Here is a 27684-nt window from a genome sequence, read left to right as displayed (position 1 = left end):
TGACACTGGTGCAAAATCAATAGTTGGTTTATGGCGTTTACACTATCAGAATGCAAGGTCTTTCTGGTTAAGCTAAAAGATACCTTCTAAACTTCTAGTGGTCTCTGTACCTAATAGTAAGCTGCCAAGATTGATTTAAATGTGATACTGGTAGTCACTTTCCCATCTGTTAAGGCTGTCTTATATCCTGTCACGTACAGTAGCAACTTACTGTTGCTTCCCTCTCTGCTCCCTTGAAATACTGCCTTAAGTGAAGAACTACTTTGTCCTTTTTCCTCCTTATTTAAATATTCATCTTTTAAACTAGAGTTTTCCACAGCTGTGCTCTGAGGAAACCCTCTTATTAGAGCGTCATCAGTGGTTTTGGCTCCTTCCACCTTGTCTTGTCACCCTTAGCATTGAAAAAGGGTTTAACCACCACCTTGGATGTCAGTGGTATGGTAATCTGAAGACAGAATAGCCTTTGCCCTGGTGTAAATAGCAAATGCTAATATTTGTATATGAAGCTTTATTCTTGGGTTGGAGACAGCAGCCTTGTATGAATGGCAGTTTTGTACCAGACTAGAAGGTAAAATGAAGGTCAGGAACAGAGGGGTGAATAGGTAGGAGCTGGGGAAGCAGAATACACCCAGATTGTAACTGGTATCTGTCCTGGGATAGACTTTCTATTAGGACCTCTCAGAAGGATTGAACGCAGGAGAGAGGAGCATTACTCTTTTTATTTTGTGGTGCAGAGGAAGCAAACTTTTCCCAATAACTACCTAGAGGTTTATTATCATCTTAAACCTTCTTCTTGTGCAGCAATTGACCAACCACATCCGTGACACCCTGCCAGGGCTGCGGAACAAGCTCCAAAGCCAGCTTCTCTCCATTGAGAAGGAGGTGGAGGAGTACAAGAACTTTCGCCCTGATGACCCTGCTCGCAAGACCAAAGCTCTGCTTCAGTAAGTGGCCTCAGCTGCACGTCCCTCCCTGGATATGACTGCTCAGCCATGACTTCTACTTCGTGCTTTTTGTCTTCTTTCAGGATGGTCCAGCAGTTTGCTGTGGACTTTGAGAAACGCATTGAAGGCTCTGGAGACCAAATTGATACCTATGAGCTGTCAGGAGGAGCTAGGATTAACCGCATCTTCCATGAGCGTTTCCCCTTTGAACTGGTGAAGGTATTGCTTCCCTGTGCTGCTGAGATCCACTTTGTCTTCTTGCCTGTTGTCTGTTACCTCTTCTGCCTGTCTCCTTACTCCTCTTGGTACCTTTCACAATCTGTTTTTCCCTTTGACTACTTTGTTTCTTTTTTTTTTTCCCTTTTATCACCTTTTTTACTTCCTGTTTTCTCCCTTATTGGAGCCTTCCCATAGTACTGACCTTTCCCTCGGTCCCTGTCCTTGTGACAGAACTTAACTTTCTCTTAGTTAAATGACAATATTTCTTCGACTTAATTCCTAAATGCTAAATTAAGTGTGCAAAATTAACTTCCTTTAACACAGACAATAGTAAATCAATGACTGAATGTCCTTGCAGATACGTTACGTCAAAGCTACTTTGAATTTCACATGGTACGAATGGTGCTGAAACTTGTACTTCCTTAATCCTGAGCACCAGACTAGACCTAAAGTTGCCCTAATGGATATGCAAGAAGCAGGAAAGAAGATATAGATATACCTGGGATTACTTCTGTCTGTCCCCTATCAATGGCCTAGAGGTGGGAACAGTGTAGAAACTGTTCTACTGTCATAATAGCTGAAGGGGACTTTTATTGAATAATTGTTTTCTTGGATGGCAAAGTACACTAACCTAGTCAGAAGTGGTACAGAAAAACCTTTTTTAATATCAGTTGGAACAGACTCAAGAGCCAAATTATTCCACTCCTGGCTTTTCTGCATTTTGTTTCTTTTTTGCATTTGAATAAGATGAGGCCTTTTTAGTGAAACACAAGAGCCTGCCTTGCATTGGATAATACATTTTTGTATGTGAATTGTAAATCTATTTGTGGTGTTCACTGAAAAAACAGCTGCCAAGACCTCATGCTAAATTTTGGGAGACAAAACTGTTTGAGGAAGCAATCTAGCACTTCAGTCCTATTGCTTTATCTCTAAGAAGCTCCTTGGGAGCTGCTGGGGCTTGGCATCTGTAAATGTAGGCCCTTAGCTATTCATATTTGTCCAGGATGTCTGCATTGGCAACAGAAGCTTTATGGCTGGACTCTGTATCCAACACTTGGGCCAATATCTCATCTGACACATGATAGTGCTGGCATGGGACCTCTTCTCTGTAAAGCATGCTGTTGCGTATCCTGGGGTTGCGCAAATAAGTGTCAGGCAGTTTCTGATAAAATTCTCTCTTGGTGCAGATGGAGTTTGATGAGAAGGAGCTGCGGCGGGAGATTAGCTATGCCATCAAGAACATCCATGGAATCAGGCACGTATCACTCACTAGGCAGACCATTGGCTGCATAGCCTTGTAAATACCTCTAGACCTTCCAAATGGAGTTGAAGACTTCAGAGGTACGGTAGGTCAGCCAAAGGGGAGGGATAATCTCCTTGGACCACCCTGGTGGCTTGAATCTGGGAGTAGGGACAATCATCCAAGTCAATTTGCTTTCTCTTCCCATGTGAGAGTCGCAGAAGCCTAAAAGGTAAACCTGCCTTGGTGACTAGACATTTTCTCCCTCCTTCTTGTGTCTTGACATAAGAAAGGATAGCAAGAGGGATGCAAGCCCATACTACTCCATCATTTAGTTAAAACTAAAACGTTGGTTTTCACTTTCTGTCTCTATACTAACCAACAGTTAGTCGTTCAAAACAGTTGTTGGTACTGAGCACCTCCTCCCCTAGAGATCTGAGGGAGCACTGGGGTGCTCATCACCAGGATCCCAGTGGCCCCAGGATGTAGTTAGCAAATATGCTTGTGTTCCCCTCAGCAGAGGTTAGCTGTCAAAAAGCACAGCCCTGAGACCTTGAGTCGTGCTGCTCCTGGGAAGGTGAGCAGGGCCTGGTGCCTGTCAGAGCCCTTCCTGCACGCTGGGATGTGAACAAATACTGACCTGGATTTATTTTCATTCCTTTCTTTTGCTCAGTTGCTAGCTGAGCTTGATAAAGGGTATCAAATGTGTTAATGTCCTAATCATTAAGAAAATCTTTCAGAAAAGACCTCCCATCTGCTGCACAACTCTGAGGTCAAATGTGCTGCAGAGGGGTCAGCCCCTGCCACCCTTAGGCCTGGCAGCTGAGGTGAAATCATGGCCTGGCTGTGGCTGTCCAGCTGGGATCCACTTTGCCCTCAGCACCTCCTTCCTGGGAGGTGCCAGGTGACCCCCATTTTCCATGGACTCCAGTCAGGGCTTGTCCAGGGGACATGACACTCCCCAGCCCCATGTGTTGGGTTTCAGTGATGGCGGTGCCTGCTCCAAGATGTGTGTGTAATGCTGTGACATTCTCCTTGCCCCTTCTCCCCCTCCTGCCTTGTCTTGTCCCCACCCTGGGTGTTTAGAACCGGTCTCTTCACACCCGACATGGCCTTTGAGACCATTGTGAAAAAGCAGGTGAAGAAGATTAAAGAACCTTGCCTGAAATGCGTGGACATGGTCATTTCGGAGTTAATCAATACTGTTAGACAGTGCACCAAGAAGGTAACCAGAGGCAGCATGGAGCTGGCACTTTGCTCTGCTCGCTGGCTGCAGCGCAGCACTGTGACCTGGGCAGGGACTTGCCTGCAGCCACACTCGGTGTTTCTAACCACCTCCTCAGCATGACTAGACCTGAGCGGTACCAGCCTGGGGCGATCCAGCCAACAAGCCAAACAGGAGGGGAAGTGCTGTGGGACATGGGCCATGGCCCTGCTCCTTAAATGTTTTAGAGCTGAGGGGTGCTGGAGATGTCCCCACCACCCCTCTGTCTGTAGCATGACATGTGATTCCTTCTAAAACCAAGGGTATTTCTTATATGGCCACATTTGACTTTAAATTTAGTTTCTGGTTTTATTTTCCAAGCCAGAAATTGGGATTTAAATTTTGTCCTGTCTGTTCTTGTAGAAGTGAGAGGGTTAATCCCAAACTAGCCTTTGGGTGCTGCTGGGTGGGCTCATGGGCTGAACTTCAGAGGCTGCAGCAGTTATAGCTGTGGGCTGTATCGCAGGGAAACGTTCCTGTGGTGTTTGGCTTGATTTCTGGCTGGCTTGGTCCATATCCTGTTCTGGAAGAGCAGCGCATGGCTGAGAAGAAGCAAGTTAGAAATGTCCATCCACCTCTGGGGTCCTCCTGCTCTCACTGAGAGAGAGGGCTTCAGGTTTTGCCCTTTGGGATCCATACCGGTATTTGTTGGGGCTGAGGGAGGGAACCTGCCTTGATTCTGCCCTTTGGCTATGGCAGCTTTTGTTTCTGAGGTTGGGGTTGAAAGGCAGGAAAGTAAGTAAAACTTGTGCCATTTCTCTCAGCCATGGCTTGCTGCTTCAGGCAGGGCTAGGTGCTGGTGAAAAGGCACCTCAGTTGGGATGGTGGTATGGGCACTGGAGACTGGAATAGCCACTGGCTATTCAGGTGCAGGTAAATGGCAGTGCAGGAGGTGTCTGGAGAGTTTGACATCCTGTCTGCAAGGGTGGGGAAAGGTGCCCAAGTGGTGATACTTTATATTGCTTGCAGAAATGCCTAGTCCTTAGGGCCAAGAACCTCTACAGAAGGGCTCAGGCATGCAGGCACATGCTTTGCCCCCCAGGACAGACTGGGAAAGCAAAGTGGATGCAGTGAGAGATTGCTCAGGTTTCTAGAGTGCTGGAGGAGCTTCCTTTTTCTGTCCTGCTGTCCTCTCTTGGGGTGTGTGACTGTGGGGAGCACCCAGAAAATTGCCATTAGAGCTTGGCGACAGGTAAGCACAGGCCCTCGGGCTGCCAAGTATCCAGAGTTGCCTGCTAACTGGATCAGAAGGGCCCTCCTTTCTCATGCCCTCTGAAGCTTCTCTTGGTTTGTTCTCCATCCATCAGTTGCTATTCAAACTCCTCCCACTTGTTCTCTCTCTTTGCATCCTTCCCTCCATTTCCCACCTCTTTCTTCATTGTTTCTTTTTGTTTCTGCTTTTACTGACAATTTCAGAATAGACCATCTGTTCTGACAGTGGCAGGTTCCTCAAGTGATCAGGTGGTGCATACAGCCAGGTGGGATATAAGAGAGGAGACCACAGGGATGGGGGGGAAACGTCACAGATTCAGGATTAAAGCGTTCCGTTTTAGCTTAGATCCCACTGCTAAGAATTCAATGGTTGACTTCAGTGCTAGTTGTTCTGTGTGTGCTTGAGTAGTCATGGTTACAATTTTGTATCTGAAAAAACAAAATGGTGATACCCAGGTACTGGAAGGGACTGGCTTTTTAAATATTTTTTGTGCGTGTGCAGGGCTCCCGAAGTCTGGTGGGGGAAACTGTGTATTTTGTTTAGCAGGGCAACTGGATTAGTAGGAAACTGCTGCTGAGTCAGAGGATGTGAACTTAACTCTGGAAATGCCCTTGCTTTGCTCAAAAAGGGCTTTGTTGGCACCTTGGGGGAGACCCTGTGATGAAGCTGAATCCTGTAACATACTCTAACTCTTTGCTGCTTAAAAGGCAAACTAGTTGTAGGTCCTATAATATGTGTTGAAGAATGTTTTTAATATTGGTATTGCTTGGGGTCTTGCAGGAGTTATCCACTGATGTGAAAGATGAGGTGAAATTATCTGACTTAAATGAAGTGGTGGTTATTTATAGCTAGCCCTGGATTGGTTGTCAGCAGTATGTACCCCAGGTCTGACTATTAACTGTATCTTTAGAAAGGCAGTATCCCCTTCCCATGATAAGGGGACATTGTCCCCTTGAAAGCACTTGTAAAGTGGTAATGCCCCATGCTAAAACAAGTAACTCAGACTGTGTAACAAAGAGCATCCTGGTAGAAGCTCTAAAGTGTTAAAGATGTGCTGAAAAACTTCTTGGAGTGCAGTAGTCTTGAATTGGATTAATCTTGGCCGTATTTTAGTAACTTTATTTTCTGTGGACTTTCTGTTCTTTCATAGTGGAGCCTCTGAGAATACAGGCCACTTAGGTAATATCAGTGGAAATGAATACTTCCTTATAAACCTCAACAAGCCTGTATTGGGTCTGATGCTACAGGTTAGCTGGGGCAGAACAGCTGCTTTGTATAGCTATGGATGCCCTGTAGCATGTTTGCATTTTCCTAAATACTGGATACATCTGTTCTTACTGAGGAAGTTAATGTTGCAGGGAAGGTGAGACAGAGGAAATATGCTCCACAAGTGGAGCAGTTTGTCTGAATCCCTGAAACTGAGAGACATCAATTCAGTTCAGTTCTGCCAAAACAAGATGCAAGTGACAGACCTTTGCAAGTCTTAGCTTGGCTCCTGTTCAGGCTTCCTGCAGCTGGAATAAGGAAAACATGAAGAGGAGAACTGTGGTGGGAAGGAAAGGGGGGAATGCCTGAGACAAAGGGAAATGAGACATGGTGAGCCTCTAGGAAGAGAGGCAGTGGCTCACTGTGGCAAGCAGCTTTGTCTTAAAATCCAAAGAAGCTTTCCTGCAGGAAGAGATCACTTGATCCCTGGGGGGTTCCATCCATTCATCTTGCTCTTGACAGCTCACCATTTCACTGGCCCAGCTGCTCCTACCTCATTCCCCTTTGCCACTTCCATTTGCCCGTAGACTCTCCTGATACTTGGCAGTGCACAGGCCCCATAGCAATGCTCACCTGGTTCAATAAACCAATGGAATGAACCAAAATCTCACTTCTCATTTTGCCTTGTGTTTTCTCTCTCTTCCCTTTTCTTTCCTTCTCTTTCCTCCTCCTTCCTGCTCTTTCTCTGCTTTGCTTTCTTCTTCCTCGTTGCTTCCTCCCACCCTGCCCCTGCCGTGCAGAACGGGTCTCTTCACGCCTGACCTCGCTTTTGAAGCCATAGTGAAAAAGCAGGTGCAGAAGTTGAAGGAGCCGAGTCTGAAGTGTGTGGATATGGTAGTGAGTGAGCTCACATCCACCATCAGAAAGTGTAGCGAAAAGGTAAAGAAACAAAAAAATGCAAAGAAAGGTCAATGCTCACCCCCTTCCCACACACTTCCATGCTGTTTCTCCACACACACTCCAGGAACTCCAGCAAACTTAGTGAGAGAAAATTGATATAAAGATACATCTAAGGGAGAGTAGCAACCTGCAGGTATAAGAGCAGTCTACAAGCAGGCCAAGAGAAGTGGGTGTCACTGATGGGCTCTTTAGCTGAGAAGTGAGCTGGGATCCAGTGGATTACTCTAGCATACCCTTTTCCTCTGTCTGGCTCAGTGGTATTCACCTCAGTGTGGATCAAACCCTTTGTGAGCCCTGTTTGCTGTGCCACTGCCTGTGCATTTGGAACTTCTTACTTGAGTTTTTTTCTGGGACCCCCTTAAAAAAATCCAGATACCCTAGAAAAAGATAAAAAGCCAGAAAAAGACCTCGCATCCCCACGGCATGAGTGGTCTGCAGGTTTCATCTGTCTGCAGAGCTATGTTGAGCAGTAGTATATACAAAACAGCAGTCAATTAAAAGTTTGAGGTGCAAGATGTTCTGCAAGAGACATTCAGAGTCAACAGAAGATTACTGTCCCAAAAGGCTTGGGGAAAAGCTTTTCCAGGCATTATACCCTCTGCATCATTCTCCTGCTGATCTCTTGCTCCATGGACTATTCTCAGTGGGAGGTAGTGTGGATACTTTTCCTTGTATGCTGTGAACCACAGGAGGTGAAGCCTTAGGCTAGCAGAGGGCAGCAGCAGGTGGAGAGGGAAACTGTCCTGAGTGACATGGAGGGTGTCAAATACTGCTTAGAGGCTGGGGCAGGGGTGGGTTTGTTTCCCAGGCAGGTTTCTTCCAGGAGGGGGCACCACATGCCTCCTTAAAAAGAAAAAGGCAGATGTGGCAATTAGTGTTAAACTTAGCAGTGAGGGGCCAGAAACATGTCTGTGGCACAATAGAAGTATGTTCTGGAAACTGAGTTGGAAAGGGCTGTTTCATGGGTTATTTTAGGACTTGAAAATTACAATTCCCTTCTTCCAGGGTTACAGCCAGACTCACCAACTTATACACCTAAATTGGGAAGGAAGGGAAGATAAGAATTGATAGGAGTTCAGAATGAAGGCAAGAGCTGAGCTAATAAGGTCTGGCTGTACTTAAGAATACAGAGCTCACCTCTGCCTCTGTTAAGGAGACATCTTTGACATGCCCTGAACTCTGCCCAAGCTATTTCTTGCAGAGTCGTGCTGCTGCTGCCAGATTGTGGGGGCTGATGTGGTGAGGCAGAGTAACTCCTTTCCAGCCTGTTTCTCTTGTGGGTTTTCTATTTTGATGGGTTTGCTTACACTGTTTTCTGTATCTGGCTGGAGATGTCTGCTCTGGGTGGGGAGGGAGAAGGATCATGAAAACCTCAAGGGTGTTGAATTCCAGTTTCTCTATTGGACCATGTCATTAGAGTAGCTGGATACCCGCTTGCTCTGTGGATTTTAGTCCGTGATATGGTGGAGGACTCTGTGAGGATGTTCCAAGGTGATGCAACCAAGATGATACTGTAAGGAAGGTGATAGTAGCAGTGACATTGTAGGAGACTAATGGCTGTAATAAAAGGTGGAGAGGCCAGGGAGGCAGATGTTGGAGATGCAAAATAACTGCCTGAATGAAAATATGCAGCAATAGTACTGGAAAATAAAAGGACGGCTTTAGTAATGCTTAAAGCATTTAGTAAATGCTTCTCACTACATGTAGTGAGAAGGTTAATCTTGCCTGTATCTCCCTCTGAAAGAGTAGAAGGTAACTGCCATAGACCACTTTAGGACAGCAGCCAGCCTGAGAAGGGTTCTGATGGCGTAAGGTAGTAACAGCACAGGGGCATTAGTTAATTTGCAATATCTATCTTGCATGTTATAGTCCTAACTGCTTGATGTGAACAAGAGCATGTGCTATTAGGGGAGGCATTTGGAAAAGGCTACTCTAGGACTGATGCTAATTGTAAGGTAATACCCAGCCTGCTGTGTTGTGGACTGATGCTGCCTTTCAGATGACAAAAACAAACCTTTAAACTCGCTAGAAGTCCTGTGAGGCTTCTGGAAAGGAAGATGGCTTGGGCTAACACCTCTTGAATTAGCTTAACAGTCCTGTAGCCTTGGTTTGTTGCTGTCCTGAACTATTGTGTGTTATTGTTTGCGTGCTGTCATAATTATTTCATTTCACCCCAGATGGTGAAGAAATCTTTGTATGTGCAGTTGATAAAGCTGCATAGGTGGAATAATACGAGACTGTTGATAAAGAGCACAGAAGGTGGCAAACCCATCTGTCTACAGAAGTACAGCTTTCCTGTATGAAAAGAGATTCGCAGTTGACTCTCTTGACTATTAGAAAAAGTTGAGGGCTGAAGAGAAGGTAGCCATTAACAGCTGTTCTCTGACTGGCCTGATTCTGAGCTTCTTCCAGTTGGTTAAATGGAGAGTAGCTCCAAAATCAACAGAAAGCTGGTATAAGCATGTAAGCCCTTACATTTAAGAGGATAATGTTCTAGCTAGTGTGCCAGGCTGCACTGCAGCATCTCACAAGTGCAGGAAGGTCTTGCAAGTCAGCAATCCTTCAGCTAAAGGTTGATCTTTGGTGTGCTGGCAAGGACTCCTGGAATCTGCAAAGAGGGGAACTAGGGAACATTGGGACAAATTGGTTTTCAAAGAGGGCTGTAAGCTTGTATTTTGATTAAACAGGCAAATGCAGCTAAAACAGGATTGAAAACCCACTTGAGCTGGGACGTGATCCCAGGCTGACAGACTTAACCCCTTGAAGGGTCGCCTGCTCTCCTGTCTTTCAGAGTCATGGCATTTCTGGGTGCTGTTTGTACTGCTGGTGATAACTCCTTGCCCCTCTATGCCCTATTGCATGTTCCCTGGTGGTGTGACATTCTGTGGCTTGTCTGTGTCCCCTTTCCTTGCCCACCCTTGCTTTTCCTGTGCATGCTTGGGGTTGGAAGCTTCTGCATGGGGACTGATGCTGTCAATTTATTTTTGCACATGAATGTTGCTGGATGACCTGGGTTCTGAATAAACCACAACTTGTTTTGTACTTTGTGTGCATTTGTCCTGGTTGGGAATGGGGTGGTGGTGGTAGGTTTGATGTGGTTTTTTTTTTTTTGTTTACTGGGTTTTTTAATTTGAAGCAAAGAAGCTCAGACTTGCTTAGAGGTTTTCCAACTTCCTGTTTTTCTGTTTGACACAACTTGCCCATCTATCCTTTGCCAACCCCCCAAAGGAAACAGGAAGCTTTGCCTGTGTGTCTCTGAAGCAACCAGCTGCCAGAACCATAAAGAACATGGAGAACACCCAGTTTGTGCTTTCAAGACAAGGTGGTGGTGGGGAACACTAATTCCACTTGTTTTTCCCTGCCTCTGTAGGATCATTAGTGTTCAAAACAAACCACATTTGAAAATAGTCAGTGTCAAAGCTAGTCCTCAATTTCAGTTCCAGGCTATTGCAACTTGCTTGACTGCAAGGGTGCTGAAAGGGTTTGAGACTATTTGTAGTCAGATGTTAGGAATATTGTTGCTGGCTAGTGTGGGATCTGGCTTCCAGTGGTGATGCGTCCAGTTCCTTCTAGCATGTTATAATTGCTTATGTATACAGAACAAAAGGCCAAACCAGTTTAAGAAGTTCTCGTGTAAATTGGAGGAACAAAACAAATGCAGTGCAGATCATAGGCAAATGAGATTTCTGTTTTTATACACGCCCTTGAGGGGATGTAAGAGACTGATACTAGGAAATGCTGTTTGACATTATAGTTAAATTGGAGGTAATAAAAAAAAAAAGGGGGGGGGGATTATTTCACAGGGGATAGGTGAAGTGGGGAAGAAAGGGCTAGATCCTGGGTCTGGAGGATTAATTTCATTTGACTGTGCTGGGCCTGACCTGAGAAACATACAGTTACTGCTATTGAAATCACTAGAGGTTTACGAATCTAGGCAAGTAGGTAGGTGCTGTGTGAAACCCAGGGGGCTTTAAGGGTGCTCATTTTGGAAGGGTTTCTCATGTATGATCTCTGTAGATGTTCTTTTGAACCAGAGCTAGTAAAGTCCTACTTCTCTGTCTGGGCAGGAGAGGATTCCCTCCTCAGTAATGTGGCAAAAAGTGTGGTGTAGGTGCAATGTGAATAATAGACCTCAACTATGTAATCCTACCCCAGTACAGGTGGAGGGCAGGTAGAAGCAGCTGGATGCCCAGAGTACAGTGTTTCTTGAAGACATGTCCCCTTGAGTTGGTCAGATCCTCTGTCTGTTTGCAGATGTTGATGGAGAGGGCCAGATGCTTTCACTCAGTGCCTCAGCAAATGGGGATTGAAATCCACTTCACTTCCCAGGGAGACTTCCCATAGGATTTAGCAGGTAGTTGCAACAGGCCATTCACCTACTTAGCCTACTACAATGAGATGCTGAACATCTAGAGAAATTGCTCGCTTTAATGGGAAAAAACCCAATAAGCAATAGTAGTGTGTTTACATCTGGGGTTTGTCAAGAACCTCATGCCAGGAAGAATGTGGTGGGTTTGGAGCAGGCCTCTGGTGAGGCAGAAGGGTTGCTGCAAGAGTGAAAAGGACTTTTCTCTGAAGCCCAAAGCAAGAGGGAATGACCTTTGCCCCCAGCAGACCTCCAGGAACTTGGAAAAATCTGTTTGCAAGTCCAGCTTTCTAGGACTTCCCTTGAAAATACTGATTGCAGGGTGTATGTGTGCATGCATACATGTGGGGGGCTGCTCCCCCCTTTATACCTCTCTTTCCCATGCGCACGTGTTTTCTCTCTCTTGCAGCTCAGCCAGTACCCTCATCTGCGTGAGGAGATGGAGAGGATTGTTACTACTCACATCCGTGAGAGAGAAGGCAGGACCAAAGATCAGGTAGGGGATCAGGAGTGTGTGTAAGAGGGGAGATTGGGTGGGGTGGGGGACACCTTTGAAGGGACAGTCTAGGCTAGAGTGGCCTGAGCCAAGGGGTGTCTGGCTGCAGAGGGCTGATCAGATGAACAATGTGCAGGGCTTTGTCTGCCCCTGACTATTAGCAGTGTCAGTCACTAACGTCTGTCTTGCTCTGTCTGTGCCTCTGTTTGGCAGGTCATGCTTCTAATAGACATCGAGCTGGCTTACATGAACACAAACCATGAGGATTTCATTGGCTTTGCCAAGTAAGCACCCACATCCTATTGCCTCCTCTTCTCTGCATGTGTTTCCTGTGGCTCTGTCCTATAGCTGCTCCCGTAAATGGGTTGCAAAGGCCCTGGTGTAGATGCTGTGGTCCCAAAGTATGGTTCAGCTCTCAGTATCGCTTGTTTTTCAGTGGCTCTGTATTGCAAGTCTGGGAAGGAGAATAGGGATGTGTAGAAGGGGGAGTTAAAGTATTAGGGTTGTATCAGGGGGGAAAAAAGCAGAAGCAATAGAGGGTTAGTGACCCAAGTGTGGTTCAGGTGGGAGTGAGAAGATGAGTAGACCAGGCTGAGAGAGCAGATGGAAATAGACTGGGTTATCAAGCCTTGGAAGCCAGTGGTGAGGGGCGTGAACTCACTACAGCAGCTATCTGATGGGAGCAGGATTCAGGTGATGAAGAGCCTGAGGGGTTTTGAATGTCTCTGCTGTTGTTTGCAGTGCTCAGCAGAGGAGCAGCCAGATGAGCAAGAAGAAGGCAGCTGGCAACCAGGTAGGCCAAGTTCCATCTCCTTCACTGCTGCAAGAAGGACATGTTTGCTACCTGGAAGCTACCAGGTGGACAAGTGCTGGGCTGGATGCAGCAGTGCTCTAAGTTTTTTTTTTTTGGTGTGGTTTTTTTTTAAGTCATCAAACTCTTCTTTTCACCTGGAGGATAGTGTTTTAGGCTCACTGCAGTCAGGAAGAACTGAGTATGTAGCAGCAATGGAGGGAAAGTGTTGTAGAGCAAAACGGATGCTTGATAATCAAGATCTGGTCTTGCTTTTCTGGTAGAAATCCCTATTAATGTTGTGTAAATCCCTGTTTGTTCAGCCCCTTCACTAGCTATGCTACCTCTTCTGCTGAGGTATGGGGTACAGAACAGTAAGTCTGAACTGTTACAGTACAGAATTGTGTCTTCTAGTTGTCTTTCCCATTGGTGATATCTGCTTTCTGGAAAGGGATTTCAAGAGTTCATGGACTCTATTCTGGAAAACTTCACTAGAAATACTTAAACCTCTGTACAGGGAGACAAAGGGTGGTTATAGCCATGGTTGCACTAGTATGTGTGACAGCGCACCTATGGGATAAGACAGCAGTGGAGGGGAGAAGTTCCCTTATTCCTTTAGGAACTGTAAGGAATGTACATACAATTAAAAGGGGCTAATAACACCTTCTCCCAGATTTGCTGGGGACAAGGCAAGGCTATCTAGGCTAGAAGATCTTGTAGAAACGGAACCTTAGAAGCAGCTTCATAGAGAATGGAAGCAAATGCTTTTGCTTAGTCTTCTTAAAGACATTCACTCCTGACATCCATCCTCTTTATAACATGTTTGACCACCTTTCCCTGCACATAAACATGCAGACTGTTTCAGTACTGTTGGCAGGCAGGTAGGTCAGCAGGTTGGGCTGGCTAGCCATCCATTTCATTGGATCTCAGAGCAGCTGTAGGGAACCCCATCCTCTGCAGTATACCTTACAGAAGAGCTGAGTGTGAAAGAGTGCAAAGGGCGAACTCTGGATCTACCTGTAAAGCGCTTTGGCTTTCCTTTTAGCAGACTTTATTTTGGGATGGGGGTTGCTTTTGTTAACACCTGGGGTAAAAGATTTGGTACCAGCTTCCAATTTATTTTATTTTTGAGCCTCTCTTCTCCTGCTCCAGCTTTCCTAGTAACAATCTCTCCTCTCTTTGCTCCTCTCCTGCTCTCTGCTCTGCTGCTGTTGCTATGGTTCCCCTTTGCAGGATGAGATCCTGGTGAGTAGAAGGCCACTCAGCAGGGTGTGCTAATGAACATTAATGTTGCATCTGGGAAGGCAAGAACAGTGTATAGGCAAATTATTCCCTCTGCTGCTGAATGGGGAGAGGAGGGCAGCTGGCACTAGACACAGGTGAAGCAGAAATGAGGTGAAAAGGTGGTAGGTTGAAGAAAAATTCAGAACTGCTGGTACATCTTGTGAGTGGGTGGAGATAAAAAGCAGTAATCCAAGAAAGTGTGGTTCTGTTTCACTGCCCCCTCCTGTCCACAGAGAGAACAGGACTATCTCGAGCTTAACAGTAGGCATGAAATGAAGATCCAATGCTCCTATGTTTACCTTTATAGGGTAAACTGTCAGTTAAAGGGATTGTGTACCTCTGTGGTAGGCTGCTCACACAGTGCAACTTGATAATGTGCAGTGCAGTCGCATGGTTTTTCAATGCCAGGTTGTTTTCAGCAAGCACATCCATACAACAAGGTACATACACATAATGCATACAGATGTTTTTGGGTGTTGACAGTGCAATAATATGTATAAAAGCTAATGCATTTAAGCTGACGCATACTTGCATTTGATTACCGCATGTGTGAGGCTCTAAACCAGCACTTGGTGAATTGGAGTTCCCTAGAGACTAAGTTTAGTCTGTAAAGAAGTCAGGCTATTAAAGGAACTTGTTTTGCCCTTAATTAATATGACTACTCAAATAACTAGGTATGCTGAAGTCCAGGGTACTAATTCCAGATGCACCATTTTGTTCTGTTATACTTAGTGTCTCCTTTTTACTGAACTCAATTCTTTCTGGGTTGCTTGCCTGTCTCTTCTTCTTGAACTGGTTCCCCCCACCCCTGAGTTGGGTGAAGCACTCCACACATGCAGTGTGCCGAAAGGTGTGCTGGTGTCCTGGTTTTCTCTAGGTGTGGCCTTTTCTGGGTGTGTTGCTGTGATCTGGTGCTTGTAGGTTGTGCCGGTGTCCGAGGCACTCTTGATGCAGTTCTTCCTGCATCTCTTTCCCCTCGGCAGAGGGTATAATGCACAGCACTACCAGGTTCCTTCCTGCGTCCTTTTTATACTATTCCTGGCCCTTTCAAGGCAAAGACCTTCACTGGCCAGTTGAGTGGGGGGGCTCCTCTGGCAGCAGCAGAGAGCACAGTGTTCCTTGTCTTTCCATACTACTCTGTGTGTAGGGATACCCTCTGATCTTTCCTCTGTCGCCTAAGGCCAGGCTTTTAGGGCCCTTGTTAATGCTCACTGCTTCCACCCCCTTAGGTCATCCGAAAGGGCTGGCTCACAATCAACAACATTGGGATCATGAAGGGTGGCTCCAAGGAGTATTGGTTTGTCCTGACAGCGGAGAACCTCTCCTGGTACAAGGATGATGAGGTGAGTAGCTCAACTCTGTGACTTGAGTCTCAGGCATCTGATGAGGATAAGGCTTTCAGTTCACTGGGTGTTACAGATGTACCTTCTGAGTACTGTCTGCAGCTTGTGACGCGAGCTGAAACCATCTTTGGGCTGGGTTCCCTGTAGTCTCAGCACTGCTGAGCATTTCTGAATTGATGTGGATGTGGCTTTTTTGACGCACAAGGAGTAACATCTGTGCTTGAAGCTCTGGCTCAGCAGAAAGCTGTTAGACACTTGGAGTGAATTTGACCTTTGTCTTGCTGTGGCAGCTGTGATCAAGGGTGTGATGGGTTAGTTCCAAGACTTGGACTTTTTGGTATTTGTGGGGCAGCTGTGATGAGTTTCCTGAGGGAGTATGGCAGAGGTTTTCATGCATTTCTCCTGGTCACAGGAAGAAAGCTCTCTCCTTTCTGAGCATAGCAACAGGAGCTGTGGAGCTGAAGCTGCAACTCAGATGCTGGCTCCTTCTGACTTTGGATAAATTACTTAACCTCTCCAGGATTCAGTTGTTAAATCTGCAAAGCAGGAATGTCTCTTAATTTTTCTATATTGAACATGCAAGTTAAATCTTATTTGTAAAATTGTTTGAATTGTGAATGGTTAGAGTACTGCTGATCAAAAGTACAGTAATGTGTGGAATATCACTGACAGGAACATGGACCTACTCTGTAGAGTTGCTTGAAAATCTTGAATATTCTTGAATAATTCTGGCATTGTGCTGTGGTGTCTTTCTGCTTCAGTGGGAAATGATGTAAGCAGACAGAATTGTCCCAGCTGACACTATCATTGTCAACAGTGTGTTGCTTCCTGTGCAAGACAAAGGTAGATAATTGTCTTTTCTGATTACTTTGAAAAGAGAAAGAATAGCTGGATGGTTTTAGTAAGGACATGATCGAAAGGGTTAGCCCCACTCAATGTGCTGATGAAAAATGTCTGGTACGATGTAGTCATGCATTCTGAGTTGATCAGGGTTTCTGATTGCAAATAAACTGCTCTGCCCCTCACTGTGGTTTGTGTCCCTCAAATGTTCTGAGGCACACAGTAGTGTGCCTGGGAGCTACAGCTAGGCCTGGCTTCTTGTCTAGTTTGTATCAGTGGGCCTGTTTCATTCTTGGCAGGTGGAAATGATGACAAATAGAGTGATGAATCAGTCTCTAAATACCGCTTTCTGCATGGAGACTGCTGCAGTGCTGTGATGGATGAGCAGGCAGCAATTTCCTAATTAAAGAACCAGGCATTGGAATGTCTTTTGCTAAATCAGTGTCTCTGCTATAAGACCCCTGACCTTTATATTCAGAGTTGCTTGGGGAGGCTTCACTTTCCTCTAGGTTGCATATGCAGGTTGAGTGGTGATAAACATCAAGTATTTTAATCAAAGCCAGCTGCTACATCTGTATTAGAGATAATCAGAACTCCCTGTTCTTCCCTGGGGAGTGGGAGGGAGGGCTGCAGTGGGGATATGTAAACTGTTGATAGATTCCAGTTGCCTGGGATGGGGATTGGACCTCCCTTCCCTCCTGAGGGAGTGCAGCCTTGGGGGTCAATAGCAAGCACCATTTCCCTTCTGCATAGCAAGATGTAGAGCTGCCTAATGAAAGCTGTTCCCTGCCAGCCTCGGTCCCTCAAACACAGGAGATGCAGTGCTGATGAGGTCTGAGCAGCCTCTAAGAAAGGAGCTTTTTGTCTTCAACTGAGTGGGAGCAGGGGGGAAAGGGAAACGTATTTTTACTTGTTTCCTCCCCAAGTTCAACTCCTTGATCACTGGCTGTTGTGAGGTAGAAAAGCAGCAACTTCCACCTGGACTCCATAGTTGAGTCAGGCTAAAAGTTGATGCATTTGAGGGGCAGCTTGGAGAGCCTTGAGCATGGGGATTCCCATCCCAAACCTCAGTCCTGCCTGGAGCTGGCTCCATCCCAAAGAGCTGTCTGCAGTGCATGGTCTTCTGTCAGACTGTTATCTCTGCATGTCTGTCCCAGAGCTCTCCTTCTCCACCAAATCAGGATGACTCGTGTCCTCTACAGACCCTGAAGTGTTCTCATGTGTTTTTAAAGGCTGTACACCATGATCTTTCTTCACTGAAGCTCTGAGAAGGAAGGGGGAGGCTTTGTCTGCCCCACCCTGCACTTCTGTGGGCTCTCTTGTCCCAGCCTCCCTGTGCTCTGGCAGCTGTCCAGAGGGAACAAGGAGGGAGCTGAATCTGTCTTGTGCAGATGGAAATACTGGTGGTGGAGCTGTGGGTGATGATGGGGGAAGGAGCAGGGTGAGAAGTTGTGCAGTGGGGTCAGGGTGAAGACTAGGCTAGCACCTCTGGAGCTGGGGGAAGTGGGGGCACAGCTTCTCCCTGCCCTGCCTTGCAAGCCAGGACCCAGAGTCTGCAGAATGAAGACATCTGGACCCCATTAGTGAAATACCAGTCTTTCTGCAATGCTGGCTTGTTTTTCCTCTGCCTCTGAAGAAAGGAACTGAAACTTAAAATGTCTTAAAGGGCCCAGCATTACATGTTAGCAGGGATATATGGCTGTTGGTGCTCTGGAGGGGCCTGAAGGAGTGTGCTGGGGAACGGGAGGGGAAGGAAAGAGCAGGCCAGGCGGGGGTGGGAAGTTGGCTCCCCACTCTGCCTTGCTGCCAAGAGCATGTGTGTGTGCTCCTGGGCTCTCTGTTTTTCTTCCTGTCTCCTTTCAATGAGTCAAACACTGACCCCATGGAGAGCGGCCCCACAGAAAGCTGGCCTCCCAAGACCTGGAGACTCTTCTGAGGTACCTGCACCTCCTGAACCCTGTGGGATTATGCTGCAGGCCAGCAGATGGGGGGAGAGGTGGGGAGGAGCCTACACTGGCTGCTGGCAATATAGAGTGAGATTTCCTTGCTCAGAGAGGCCACAGTCTCCCCAGGGCTGGAGCAGCAGCACAGTACACTGTCTTAACTGCTCAGCGAGCACCATAGTGGACACGATACAAGAACTTGATTTGAATAGTCCTTCTGCCTGAATCCCTTCTGAAATGCACAGTGCCCACTTCTCTGCAGGGCATTCCCTCCTGCTGGAAAAGAGGGTCTGTGAGCTGGGCTAGAGCTGCTAGTGATGGGGACCTTGTAGGCAAGATGCAATGAGCACTGTGCTCAGTGGTTCCTATTAGTAAAGCTTACTGCCTGCTGGAGGGGACCCCTGTGCTCTCTGCTCTGCAAGGGTGACTGTTTCTGCTGGGGTACCTGTGACTGTGTACTGGAGTGTTTGCACAGCTGGGTGGATGGATATATCTGCTGTTTCCTTTGGAAATTTGTGTGAGTGTACAATACAGATGGGACCTTCTGTCCTTACTCAGGTAAATCGTATACTAGAAATTTTGGGCTTGTAAGAACAGGTGACTACATAAGAAGAATATGGCCTTATTTGCTTGTGTGAAAGTATTTGTGTTGCATGCAGTGTCAGTGCATTTGATTTCTGTGTGTACAAGAGGGGTGGGCACACAGTTTTAGGTACTTTCAGGTGTGTCAGGGAGTGCTTCATATTTTTTATGCATCATGTTGATTCCTGCTGCATCAGTTGTGCTTGAGCTTTTTCTGTCTTCATGCCTTCTCTCTTGCTCAAGTACAAAGGTACTCTCTGCTGTCCTGGGGAAGACTTGACCTTATTGACAGTCATTAGATAGCTGCTTATTCTGTACCTGTCAATGTCTTGTACCCAATTCTAGTTTAAAAATAAATACATTGATTGTTCCCCCACTACACACATGCACTCCCCCCTCTTCTCCCCCTTCCTACCTCCCCCAAGAGTGTGTCCTTGAGGAGAACAGCTCAGCTGGTAGAAATCTTTTGTCTTTGCTCTGATGCCCACGAGTCATCAGAAACTTGCTGTGACAGGTCTGGCTGCAGCCAGGTTTTTGTACCAGCTTGTCTTTAGACCGTAGGAGCAAGTCTGCTCTGAGGTTCTTCCTCTCCTGCTTTCACACTGCTCTCAGGTGCTCTCTGGAACATGTTCCTTCTCTTTACATCCTCTGTGGAGCTCTTTCATTCATTCACTCATCTTTTTTTCACAAATACATGTTTTCTCATGGATAATATCTTACTCAGTCTTAATCAGTCCTCACTTATGCTTTCACTCACTGTTTCTCTTCTTTCTTTTCCAGACAAACATCAAAGCAAACACAACTTCCAGAGTATCCAAACCTCCAACTTTCGATTCTTTGTGGATTTTTCTTTATTAATGGCCAGCATTCTTTATGATGTGAAATCCCCTTTCTCCAGTCACCTTTCTCTACTTGATCCTGCCTTCTCAGGTAGCAAAGCACAGTGCAGTTGTAACTCTGCCAGGCCCGTGTGTCTATCTCTCTGCATTTTATGGCAAAGTTTAGCATGTGAAACACAAGCCATCCTGAACACAGCTACCCCTGGGACAAGTGCATGAAACTGGAAGAAACGATGTCTAAGAAGGGGATGAGAGAGATGGAGGAGGAATAAGAGGGTTGTGAGTAAGCTGGTGAACAGGCAGGTAAAAGTGATCATGAAGCATGGCTCCAAAGGGTTATATCCTCCCAGGCTGAGGAATGAGTGAACTTTGCATGCAGCTATCCCCACAGCCCACCCTCTTCAAGCATGTCCCTCTGCCGTGCAGGTGTTGCCGTCCCCGTGCAGCACTGGCAGTGTGGTGTATCCCAGCACAGCCTAACCAATGTGCAGACTACTGTACAATCTCGTAGTCCTGAACAGGTAGTCTGAACACTGGGCAGACGGAGTGGAGCCTCTGCGATCTGCTCTCCGGCTATCAGCAGCTCATTAGTCCTTTCCCCTCCCTGCTTTAGGGATGGGGTTTTAGGGGCAGAGATGGGGTGAAAGAAAGTCCCAAGTCCTGATTGAAGAAACATCCTCCTCTGGCAGCTGGGTAGAAGGAATGTTGCTCTCTGCATGTTTCCAGTTTGGAGCAAACTTCCAAGCTCCTTCCTCTTCCAGTGCTGGTGTCAGGCTGGTACCTGGTTTCCACCTGCGATATGCTGCACCTTTTTAGAAAGAGAGGGGGAAAAAAAAAATTGGTTACTGCTGTTTGGGGAGGAAGTGCTGTGAAGTTTTGGCTGTCACCCAGGTGTGCAGAACTTGTTGCTTCATTCAACTCCTTTTCTTCCCCGTGAAGCTGTGTGGGAGAATTTCCAGGCCCCATGCACCCTCATCTCCTTCTGCCCAATTCTGTCCTGTAGATCAGCCCTTTGCCTGGGGTCCGGAGCAAAGCTCAAACAGGACCAGCCTTTGCTTCCAAGTCCTCAAAAGAGTCTTTTGACCCACCTTGGCCAGTTGCCTTTAAAGCTCACCTCTGGCTACTGCAGGAGTAATCTACATCCCCTCTTTTTCTCCCCCCACTGTGTCTGGCATTGCTGAGCCTCCCTCCCTCTTCTGGTTTTTGCTCCCTCCCTTCTTGCTTTCCTTCTGTCCTTCTGCCTCAATTGACGTGGCAGTGGAAAGCTAACTAGACTCGAGGGAGGAGCTTGCTGGCTGCTGGGAAGGCCGGAGGTTGGCAGGAAGTGAGCCGGCTGACGGATGGGGTTGCGCGGGGGAAAGGAAGGTTCCCTACCCCGCATGGAAACTTGAGGAATGCTGTCGCTTTTACATGTGGCGCTTGGCTCCCATGTAACTATTCCAGATGTTAGCCCTAGCCAGTGCGGTTTGCTCCCTCTCTCTCTGGTGCTGCAGGGATAAAGAGGGCTTTATGTATGCTGCATGTCTCCCTTCCAGGATCCCCTTCTCTTGTGTGCATGCTGGTGGATGGTTAAGATTTGTGGCCAAAAATATGAACACCCGGAACTCCCACTTTGGCTCTAACCATGCACTGGGGAAGGGTAACCAACCCTCTCCTTTTCCCAGAGGTGTGCAACACTTTGCTTGTGTGTTGCGCTTTGCCTCATCAAGGCAAGTCAAATACTCGGGGACGATTCATCCCTGTCCTGGCACTGGGACAGGTGTAGGAAGAAATGCGTGCTTGTCCTTCGCAAAGGCTGGTGAGCATTGCTGTGACCTTAGAGAGGTCACGACAGTGGAGTTTTGGGCACTGTAGCCTCTCTTAAGCTACTCAGTTTCTGCTTGTGCTTTCTCATACATCCTCTGATGGCTTCCTAGGGTTGCACTTAGCTACATGTTTGAATCTGCACGTTATTTCAGCTGATGTAAAAATCTTTGCTTTTGCGCAGGTGAGTTGATTACCATTGCTGTGCTTACTAAGCCAACAGTAATGGTTGTGATTAATCATGAGTTCAGGCCTAGTGTCTACAGAGCTTTTGAACTAAATCAGCTTAAAATCTTAGGATGTGTTAAGTTAAACCAATGCAGCTTTCTGATGTAAACAAGCCATTACAGCTGCTTTGCAGCTTGGAGCGGTGATTGCAGTGTCCAGTAAATCATGCTCTGAGGGTAGGAGTTAAGTGATACAGGTGGGCTGTGTTTTGGAAAGATGGTCTTGAGATGCACGTATGTTGTGGGATGACCAGGGCTTCCTGGAAGAATCACAGCTCGGAAATTCAGCTCTTCTAATGTGCATTTTATTTGCAAAGATAAGAAGCAGAAAGCCGTTGGTAACGTCTTGCTTGGGGGATGGGGGGGTGGTTCAACTTAAAATGCTCAGCTAATTTGCTTTCAAATACTCCAGACTGTTTTTCAGAGACTTCTTCTTAATAATCTTGTAGTGTGCATGTATTCATGCAGTGTGTTTATTATCAATTATTATGTTAATGTTTTTCCATTTGAGTAGAGTTTTATTACAGGAGTTCCCAAAATGCTATGCATGTGTTTAACACAAACAATTTGACTGAAACTCCAGTCATCTCTGGGGCAGGTTTGTTTACCCATAGTGCTCTGTCTTACAAGAAGGAAAGGAGATTAAGAGGTTTAAGCAAGATGAATTTCTCCCAATTTCACATGGCCAGCAATTAAAACAATGGCCCTGCTCTTTCTTCCATATCCACAGACCCTTGTCTCTGTGCAAAAGGATGTGTTTGTCATAACAGCTACAGGGAAGCCTTTAATTAGTTTATTTGTGCTGCAAATGCAAACTGAGACCTAATAATTCTGCCAATTACTTTCTTGTACTGTGAGTGCCAATTTCCAACCTTAGGGGAGCCCACACATGCATCTGTCAGCTTCATTTCACATGTATCCAAGAGTAGGAAAATTTAACTTGCTGTTGAGGCAGTCCAGTTGAATGGAGGAAATACTTTGAGTCAGGCTGGCTTGCTGCCAGGTTATTACCTACAGGATAGCAACAAATAATTCAGATGATAGTGCAAACCACCGTCTCTGGCTAAAACCAATCTCTAGAATTTAGCCACAGTAGAGGTGTGTAGCTACAATAAGGACATAGCAACATAAGGCTGCAACTGCAGCATCCCTTTTTTCCTGCAGCTGTTGTGCTTCACACCCCACAATTGGAATGCTAATGGATCCTGGTCTCCTTCCTGGCCATGTGTATTTTCTTTCTTTGGTAGATGCAAAGTACAGAGCCATATGGCTGTATCTGCACTATGTTGGGGGTGGGGGAATAATCCTCTGGCACTTACCCTGCCTGTGCTAGTAGCTTGCAGTCATCTCTTTGTGCAGTTCTCCATGCATGCAGCGTGACTCCCATTGGGAGCAGCAGCCCTGATTAGGGCTAGCCCTGTGCCTACGACGTTCCCTAGCCAACACTGAGCATCCATGTTCTGTTTTGTACAGCCAGTCTGAGTGCTTCTGCCACTTCACTACCTCTCCTTGGCCTCATGGCTCTACAGATTAACTTGCAGCCAGTGTGCACATTTTACATAACATACTCTGCTGCTGAGAGAGAGTTTTGCCTGATTTTTTTTTTTTTCCCTTCGTATAGACAAGGGGAGATATCTTACGAGCTACATAAGCTTCTTGGGATCAGACTGAGGGCTTTGAATATAGTATTTCACAAACTACTTTCCCATTTCGATGTGTGCTGGCTCTTCCTTCTCTTCGCACCCCCCTGGGTCTGGAAAGCTAGAGAGCGAAGCCCTTTTCCCCTCTTGGCCAGGATGCTATTCAGCCATAGCACATACTGCCAGATTGCTAACATATGGGCAGAGGGCTCAGCCAAAGTTTTGAGAGGCTCAGCCCTTGGCAGCGAGTTCCACACTTTCCTGTCCCTACATTCAGGAAATGAAGTCAGAGTGTTGATATAAAACAGGCTGGGTTGAAAACTGAGAAGCTGGAAAGACTGAAGTGGGGGACTGGGAGGGGGAGGTGTGGGGAGATGGAGAGCGGCAGGGCCTCGTTGCAGTGTGCATTGCCCTGCAGTATGTGTGGGTTGGGGGTTTCTTGCCTTGTGCCAGTGTCCTCCATTTGATTGCTCTTGCTACCTCAGAGTCAGAGGACTGATATTTTATGCTGGCAGACAGATACACGCATCTTTCCTCTGGTGTATGGAAAGATCAGCATGCAGAGATAGTGTTGTCTTGATCACGTGGCAGCATTTATGCAAGAGCTTGGAAGGGGTGAAAGTTGAAACTCTGGCAAAGAGCATGTATTTCCATATCTGGGACGCGGGATTCCCTTACCTTTTGACTTTTTTCCTGAAGAATGACTCCATTGCTAAATTTCTATGGAATGATGTGGTTCTAATGCAGAATTATTTTTCTCAGACGGCTTTAACATAAATTACTTTTTTGACTAGCCCAGAGACTCTGTGGGATGGATGCAGGGAGTTCCAGTCAAGTGAGACTGCACTGGGGATGGTCTGTCTTGCCTAGGGACTTAGCAGTTGGTGTACTTCGCTTCTAGGTCACTAGTTCAACCTAATCCAGCATAGTAATAACCAAAAGTAAGAGAAAGCTGGAGACTGTGTGGGGCTTACAGAACCTGAAGTGGTCTGTGTGGCTCTGAGACCAGTACCTAGCTGACAGATGTCCCATCACAAAAATGCTTGCCCACCTCTAATCTGGACTGATCAACAATATTAAAAAATCCAGGGGAACTTGCTTGAAAGAGCTCTCCTGCTTTCATAGCCTGGCATCTTTGGTGGGAGAGAATGGAGAGTTTGGCAGCTACGCAGGTGATCTCTTCTGTTTTCTAGATGCTGCCTTCTGGGATATTCTTGTTGCATAAATTTTGTAATGGACTGGTATAGTTTGATCTTTGGGGCATGTCTGAACTCTGTAGTGTCTGGTATCCTTAGCAAAGTCAAGTCAATTTAACTGAAACTTAGGAGGACGTTAGGCTGGACTTGCCATCCTCTAGGTGTTTGAGCTCAGCAGCTTTGTCAAACTTGTTGTTTTCCATTCTTGTTTCCCCTGACAGCAATCATGTTTTGTTGTTTCCAGCCAAGAACGGTCTACTAACACACAAGATGCTCACAAGGGGACAGTCACACGTACATACTTGCACACAAAAGTATGCTCTCTTTCTATTTTGGTCTCGGATAGCTGCATTCTGCCTTTTGGAGACCAGTGTGATGGCTCCCTCTCTTGTTATGTTGGGGTATAATACCCAGCTGGAACAGGATGTTCCAAATGGGGACCTTAAACCAAACTCTTCTGTTGATTTGCTGTAGATCCAGATTTGAGACTAAGCAGGGAGATTGATTTCTGACTTAGTTTCTGAATGTAAGCGTAAAAATTAAGATCAAATTTTTTTTTTTTAAAAGATGATACCTAGTGTCAAAGATGTTGAGTTTGGTTTTTGGGTGCCTTGTTCTGTGTTTAGCTGGAGATGTCTCGTAGGAACCAGACTGGAGGGTTGTGGTTGCAGTTACTCTGAAAAACGGGTCCCTTAAAGCTCTCTGAGTCTGGTCACTGGAATTTCAGACTCTTGTTTTTAACATTCACCAAGCATAAAGTGCCCATATTGCTTGAGCTTCTAAATGTTCAGAACATGAGATTTTAATTAATGAGCTTAGTTATTTGAATTTTTTTTCAACACAGGAGGCCTTTAGGTAACCTTACAGTAACGTATATTATTGTAGCCAGATCTGCTCTTTGATCTTCTGATGCATATTTATTATTGCTTAATACTTTAAAAGGGTTCACAGTACCCAAAAGAGTGTAGGACAATGATAGGATGAAGTGAGAAAGTCTGGTTTTCTGAAGAGGTGAATTTAAGCTGATACAGTCTAACTTCTGTGTCAAACCAGCTTCTCTATCATGTGCCTGGCTTCTCTTGAACCTGGATATAGACTTCTAGTGATTAAAACACTGAGGTGGTGACAGTGGAACTGAGAAGGCTGCTGTGTCCCCTCTCTGACCAGCAGCAGCATTTCCCCCTGTTAATGCTGTCCTGAAAACACAGGTATGAGGAGCCTTTCCCAGGCAGACCCGCTCTGGGTGTCAAGTGGCTGGTGAGGGTCTTGGTGCTGACTGACCCCTTGCTGGGAAGAGTGAGGACCTTGATGTTGATCACAGCCTGGGGAATTGGGACAGTGTCATGCTGCTGCCTGGTCCTGGAGGAGTTAGTGGGACAGGGTTGCTGGGCCACATGACAAAAGCAGTCAGGAAGGACAAACTGTTGTTTGTAGAGGACCCCTTTTCTCACAGATTTAAGGGACCAGAGGACCTGGGTTGAGAATGCCTCCCTGGTGATGTGGGGGCTGTATAACTGACTCCTCCGTGCTGGCAGAGTAGAGGCTTTGTTGGAGCAGTGAGTGACTTGTTACTGATCCCCTTTTCAGGAGAAGGAGAAGAAGTATATGTTACCAGTGGACAACCTGAAACTGCGAGATGTTGAGAAGGGGTTCATGTCCAGCAAACACATCTTTGCTCTCTTCAACACTGAACAGAGGTATGCTCGCATCTCAACACGCCAAGCTGTTGAAGCTAGGGACAGGTTTTATGTAATACTAGGTAGGAGGGAGTAGAGATGAGTGTGTTGGGATATGCACATCTTTCCTGAATAGCTATCCTTTAAGAATAGACATTTTTGGAGGAGATGGGGGACTCTTAAAAAGAAGTCTGTCGTCTTTCCTTCTGACCTTACAGATGTGTACCACTTTCTTCACCAGTGCATGGTCTGCAGTGTGACCTTAGCCTTTAGCTATTTGATGTGGTTACCTGGGTGTGGCTGCGGCTGGAGTATATATTTACAATCCATGTTCTTAGTGAGTGACTAGGGAAAGCCATAGGACATAGGGGACCCAGGTTCGCTGGAGAAGTCCAGCAGTGAGCAGAATTGAAAAGGTAATCTCTTTCAGGCTCTGTTGAAACACACAACTGATTTGGAATCAAACTTGCTCATAAAAATTCATTTTCTTTCCCTTCTGCAGGGACATCATGAGGATACTAGCAAGGGACAAAGTGTCTCTGCCTTAAAATGATGGGAAGATTCCTTGGTCATTGACATCTTTGTCAAATATGGGCAAATCTCTGATTTGCAATAGAGAAGAATAAAATGTTTGTCTTCCTCTCAGGAATGTTTACAAGGACTACCGGCAGCTGGAGCTGGCCTGTGAGACCCAGGAGGAGGTGGATAGCTGGAAGGCTTCCTTCCTTCGTGCAGGAGTCTACCCAGAGCGTGTTGGGGTAAGTTACAGCCATAATAATGGGATGGGAATAAGCACAGCATATATCTTAAGAAGGGTAGCTGCATCCTCTTGTGTTAAAAATAAGTCCATGAAGGTTTTGTCTCTTTCCTGAGCTGAGAATATTTTGGAGCAAAAATTTAAGTTTTTGGTATGTCCTGGTGCTTCCTTTAAGGAAGCTTGGGATAAAGTAACTGGCAGCTTCAAAGGGGAGATAAAGTAGGCTGAGACTGCCTTGATAAACCCTTCTAGCTCTCTTGCTTTGTGGGCATTAAATTCCCAATATAAGGAGGACACTTAACTACCTGACTACTAAGTGGTATGTGTCTGCTGAGCGAAGGCACCATTCCTTTTCAGTAACACTTACTGTACAGCCTTGTTAGGAGCTTCCTGGCTTATTAGTAGTTATCCCATTCCTTTCCCCCATCCAGTTAGGAAGGGATGTTGTTTGAATTTTTCCTTTTGCTTGGTAGATACCTTAATATGCTACTTTAGCAAGACCTCTCTTATCTTTTCCCTTAGCCTTGTCCCACAACACTTGCTGTCAGCATTATGCTCTGCTTTAAAAGTATGTTCTAGAGAATTGTAGTATATGTTCCTGTTGAAAGCCTTCCTGTTCTTCTGTGAGAGGAAGCTGCTATAAATCACTTTCCCATTAGAAAAGTGATAATTGCTTATCTGTTTGTATTTGTTGCTTCTAATAGACTTCTTGCATTCATCTTTTCTGTTACACTTGAAGATTGTGGTTTTTTGCCTTAAAGCATTTCCTGACAAACTGATGGGATATTAAAAAAAAAAGAGGATTAGGGACTGGACCTTAACAGTGACATGACTTCAAATTGGCTTTGAACCAGAC

The 27684-nt window shown here is 46.1% G+C and overlaps 1 protein-coding gene across 13 annotated transcripts in view; it reads left to right on the top strand.

Annotated features, from left to right (window-relative positions):
* Positions 1 to 27684, top strand: part of DNM1 (dynamin 1) — a 69680-nt gene that overhangs the window by 29443 nt on the left and 12553 nt on the right. For 7 of the 13 annotated variants that reach the window (XM_076355061.1, XM_076355060.1, XM_076355058.1 and 4 more), the window contains exons 7-17: positions 802 to 944; positions 1028 to 1163; positions 2351 to 2418; positions 3490 to 3628; positions 11822 to 11908; positions 12122 to 12192; positions 12650 to 12701; positions 13932 to 13943; positions 15212 to 15325; positions 25983 to 26092; positions 26718 to 26829. In XM_076355061.1, the coding sequence (XP_076211176.1) occupies positions 802 to 944; positions 1028 to 1163; positions 2351 to 2418; positions 3490 to 3628; positions 11822 to 11908; positions 12122 to 12192; positions 12650 to 12701; positions 13932 to 13943; positions 15212 to 15325; positions 25983 to 26092; positions 26718 to 26829 (1044 nt within the window). Of the gene's footprint in view, positions 1 to 801; positions 945 to 1027; positions 1164 to 2350; positions 2419 to 3489; positions 3629 to 6886; positions 7026 to 11821; positions 11909 to 12121; positions 12193 to 12649; positions 12702 to 13931; positions 13944 to 15211; positions 15326 to 25982; positions 26093 to 26717; positions 26830 to 27684 lie in introns of all 13 variants that reach the window. The other 6 variants (XM_076355064.1, XM_076355059.1, XM_076355070.1 and 3 more) reach the window with 3 other exon arrangements.

Source organism: Aptenodytes patagonicus, chromosome 18, assembly GCF_965638725.1.
Source record: "Aptenodytes patagonicus chromosome 18, bAptPat1.pri.cur, whole genome shotgun sequence".
Taxonomy (NCBI): domain Eukaryota; kingdom Metazoa; phylum Chordata; class Aves; order Sphenisciformes; family Spheniscidae; genus Aptenodytes; species Aptenodytes patagonicus.
Note: the sequence above shows the minus strand (reverse complement) of the source record. Positions and strands in the feature narration are given on the sequence as shown.